Source organism: Gymnoscopelus braueri, assembly GCF_963280865.1.
Source record: "Gymnoscopelus braueri genome assembly, chromosome: 5".
In the NCBI taxonomy this organism is placed as follows: domain Eukaryota; kingdom Metazoa; phylum Chordata; class Actinopteri; order Myctophiformes; family Myctophidae; genus Gymnoscopelus; species Gymnoscopelus braueri.
Genome location: NC_137606.1, coordinates 32,679,443 through 32,681,942, shown reverse-complemented (window position 1 = coordinate 32,681,942; position 2,500 = coordinate 32,679,443). Strand labels below are relative to the sequence as shown.

The window sequence follows — 2,500 nt, the reverse complement described above, 5'->3', positions numbered from 1 at the left end:
AAAAGCCCTTTACATATATTCACCCACACATAAGTACTTAAAATAATCAATCAACTTGTCTTTACTTGAATAACTTTTTTTTAAAGACTTACATTGCTTTTAAAACAGTGTTTTTTAAAACAAGTAAAAAAAAATACCCTTTTGCTACTCACCAAAACAAAGACGGGTTTATGGAGTTGAAAGCCTACTTTACTAAATGGGAACACTGTGAGCCCCCACCTCACGTCTAAAATACACTTTTTGGCCAGAAAAGAAAATATTTCACCGGAATTAAAACCTGTTTTTCGTTACTCCACAGTGCCCTCTACAGATCTGGTCAATGGAATTTTCCTATTAGACCAGATTCTTCCTTCCGGTGAAATATTTTCTTTTCTGGCCAAAAAGTGTATTTTAGACGTGAGGTGGGGGCTCACAGTGTTCCCACTTAGTAGAATAGGCTTTCAACTCCATTAAACCGTCTTTGTTTTGGTGAGTACCAAAAGTGTATTTTTTATTTTTACTACAGACGAGAGGCTGCGCTACCGCGGTGCGAGGGGAAGAATCGAAAGTACCATAACGTTAAGGAGAACTCCTTCTAACGCTATGGACCAGAGCTACTAGACAGGGATAAGTTTGTGAGTGTCTGGCAGCCAGGCTACTAGCTCTTGTCCTCTGCTAAGCGATTAACCCTTTCACACTCCATGGCTTTAATGTTATGCAAAGCAGCCAGGTTGAGGCCATTGTTAAAGGTGTTAAAGACGGCTCGCCCCCATAGAGGTATAATATAGCTCGCCCCTGACGGTGCGTTGTTGTGTTAATGATTGACGGCTCGCGGGCGGCTGACAGTGAGTGCTCGCGCGTGCATGTGGAGCTCGTGCGTGTGGAGCACGCGCGAGCCCCCAGCCTGGGAACTAAGGGGTCGACGACCCCCCGTAGCACCCCCTTCAGCTCAACCCTGAGTACCATTAACTACCTACCTACCTAACTACCTAACTAACTAGCTACAGTACCTGTGTCTAGTGCAGGACAGGGGTCGTACTGACAGCCCAGCCCCCAGGCGTCTCCTACAGTGCAGCAGCACTCTTGCTGTGAGGTGTTAGTGGCCAGCATGTGGCAGGAGCCCTGGTCAGCCAGGTTGTAGTAACACTCCCTCAGCTCGCCTGGCCGGACAGGCGGGAGGGGGGGCAGGAGGGATGCACCGCCTGATGGGAGCTGGAGGGATGAAGAGGGGGAAGAGGAAGACGGGACAAAGACGGGACGCCCTGAAGAAATAAAGGAGGTGTTCTTAAAAGCCAATCAGAACGGTGTATTAGCAACCTCTATCTCTGAGGTCCCTTGCGGGCTGTTATTATCATGTTGTGGCACGCCCGGATAGGCCGTCGGGAGGGGCGGGACAATCCCTGGTGGCCTGCCGTCTGATTGGCCTACCTGGCCAAGTAACTTATCAGACAAAATTGACTATTGTTATGGTCTGAAGCACTGTCAGGCTGTCACATGTGTGCGCGCGCAAGGCATGTGTGTGAGTGCGGGTGGCATGCGCGTTCATGTGTGTTCATGTAGCCTACTTTTTGGTATGGTGGCCTGGAAGGGTGTATGACTCCTGGCCTGAATTACGGGCCTGAATGGTTGTGGGTTCAAATCCCTGTTAGGAGTTATGTCATAATCCCCTCTGTGAAAGTATGTCTATCTATCTCACCGTGTGTGTGTGTGTGTGTGTGTGTGTGTGTGTGTGTGTGTGTGTGTGTGTGTGTGTGTGTGTGTGTGTGTGTGTGTGTGTGTGTGTGTGTGTGTGTGTGTGTGTGTGTGTGTGTGTGTGTGTGTGTGCGTGCGTGCGCGTGCGTGTAATCCTTGAGATATGTTGCTTACCTCAACTGTATATGGAACAAACTGACCTAAGATCGGCACATATTACAGGCCTTGGTTATGTAGACTAATAGACTTGATAAAGATGATTTTGGAGTGTGTTTTTTTATTTTGAACATTATTTCCACATCTGTGACATCATAGACATGAATCTCAGTTCTTCCTGGACTACAATGCACTACAGCCAGGGGCCTTTGCATGGAAAATGACATACATACTACCTACCTACATACTGTAGGGGGACATTAATGTGGACATGGGTGGGCGTGGCCAGACGGTGACCTCAGGAAGTCCGCTTAGAAAGCTCCAGACTAGAGTACAAAATACTGTAACCAAATGGACTCCTCTGTGTTTAATTAGTACAATAAGCACATGTGTTATGTGTAATGTGTAACAATTGTAAACAGCTTTCTGGTTAAAGACCACATTGTAAATGTAAAAGTAGTTTTCTGTCTTTCTATTTAAGGGAAATTGCTATTACAGATATCTAAACTTCAATGCACAATATTGACTTTCTCATCAATTAATATTCACATTTAGATATTCTGTTCAATTGATTGATTGATTGATTTGTTTTTATTGACATTTGAAAAAAAAGCATACACATTTTTTACATAACAGAATTATCTGTCATCAATTGTTAGGGATAATTTTGTGG

General features: G+C 45.2%; 1 protein-coding gene across 5 annotated transcripts in view; it reads right to left on the bottom strand.

Annotated features, from left to right (window-relative positions):
* ltbp4 (latent transforming growth factor beta binding protein 4) overlaps nucleotides 1-2,500 on the bottom strand; it is a 56,935-nt gene that overhangs the window by 7,866 nt on the left and 46,569 nt on the right. For all 5 annotated transcript variants that reach the window (XM_080428006.1, XM_080428009.1, XM_080428008.1 and 2 more), the window contains one exon: nucleotides 990-1,241. In XM_080428006.1, the coding sequence (XP_080284132.1) occupies nucleotides 990-1,241 (252 nt within the window). The remainder of the gene's footprint in view (nucleotides 1-989; nucleotides 1,242-2,500) is intronic.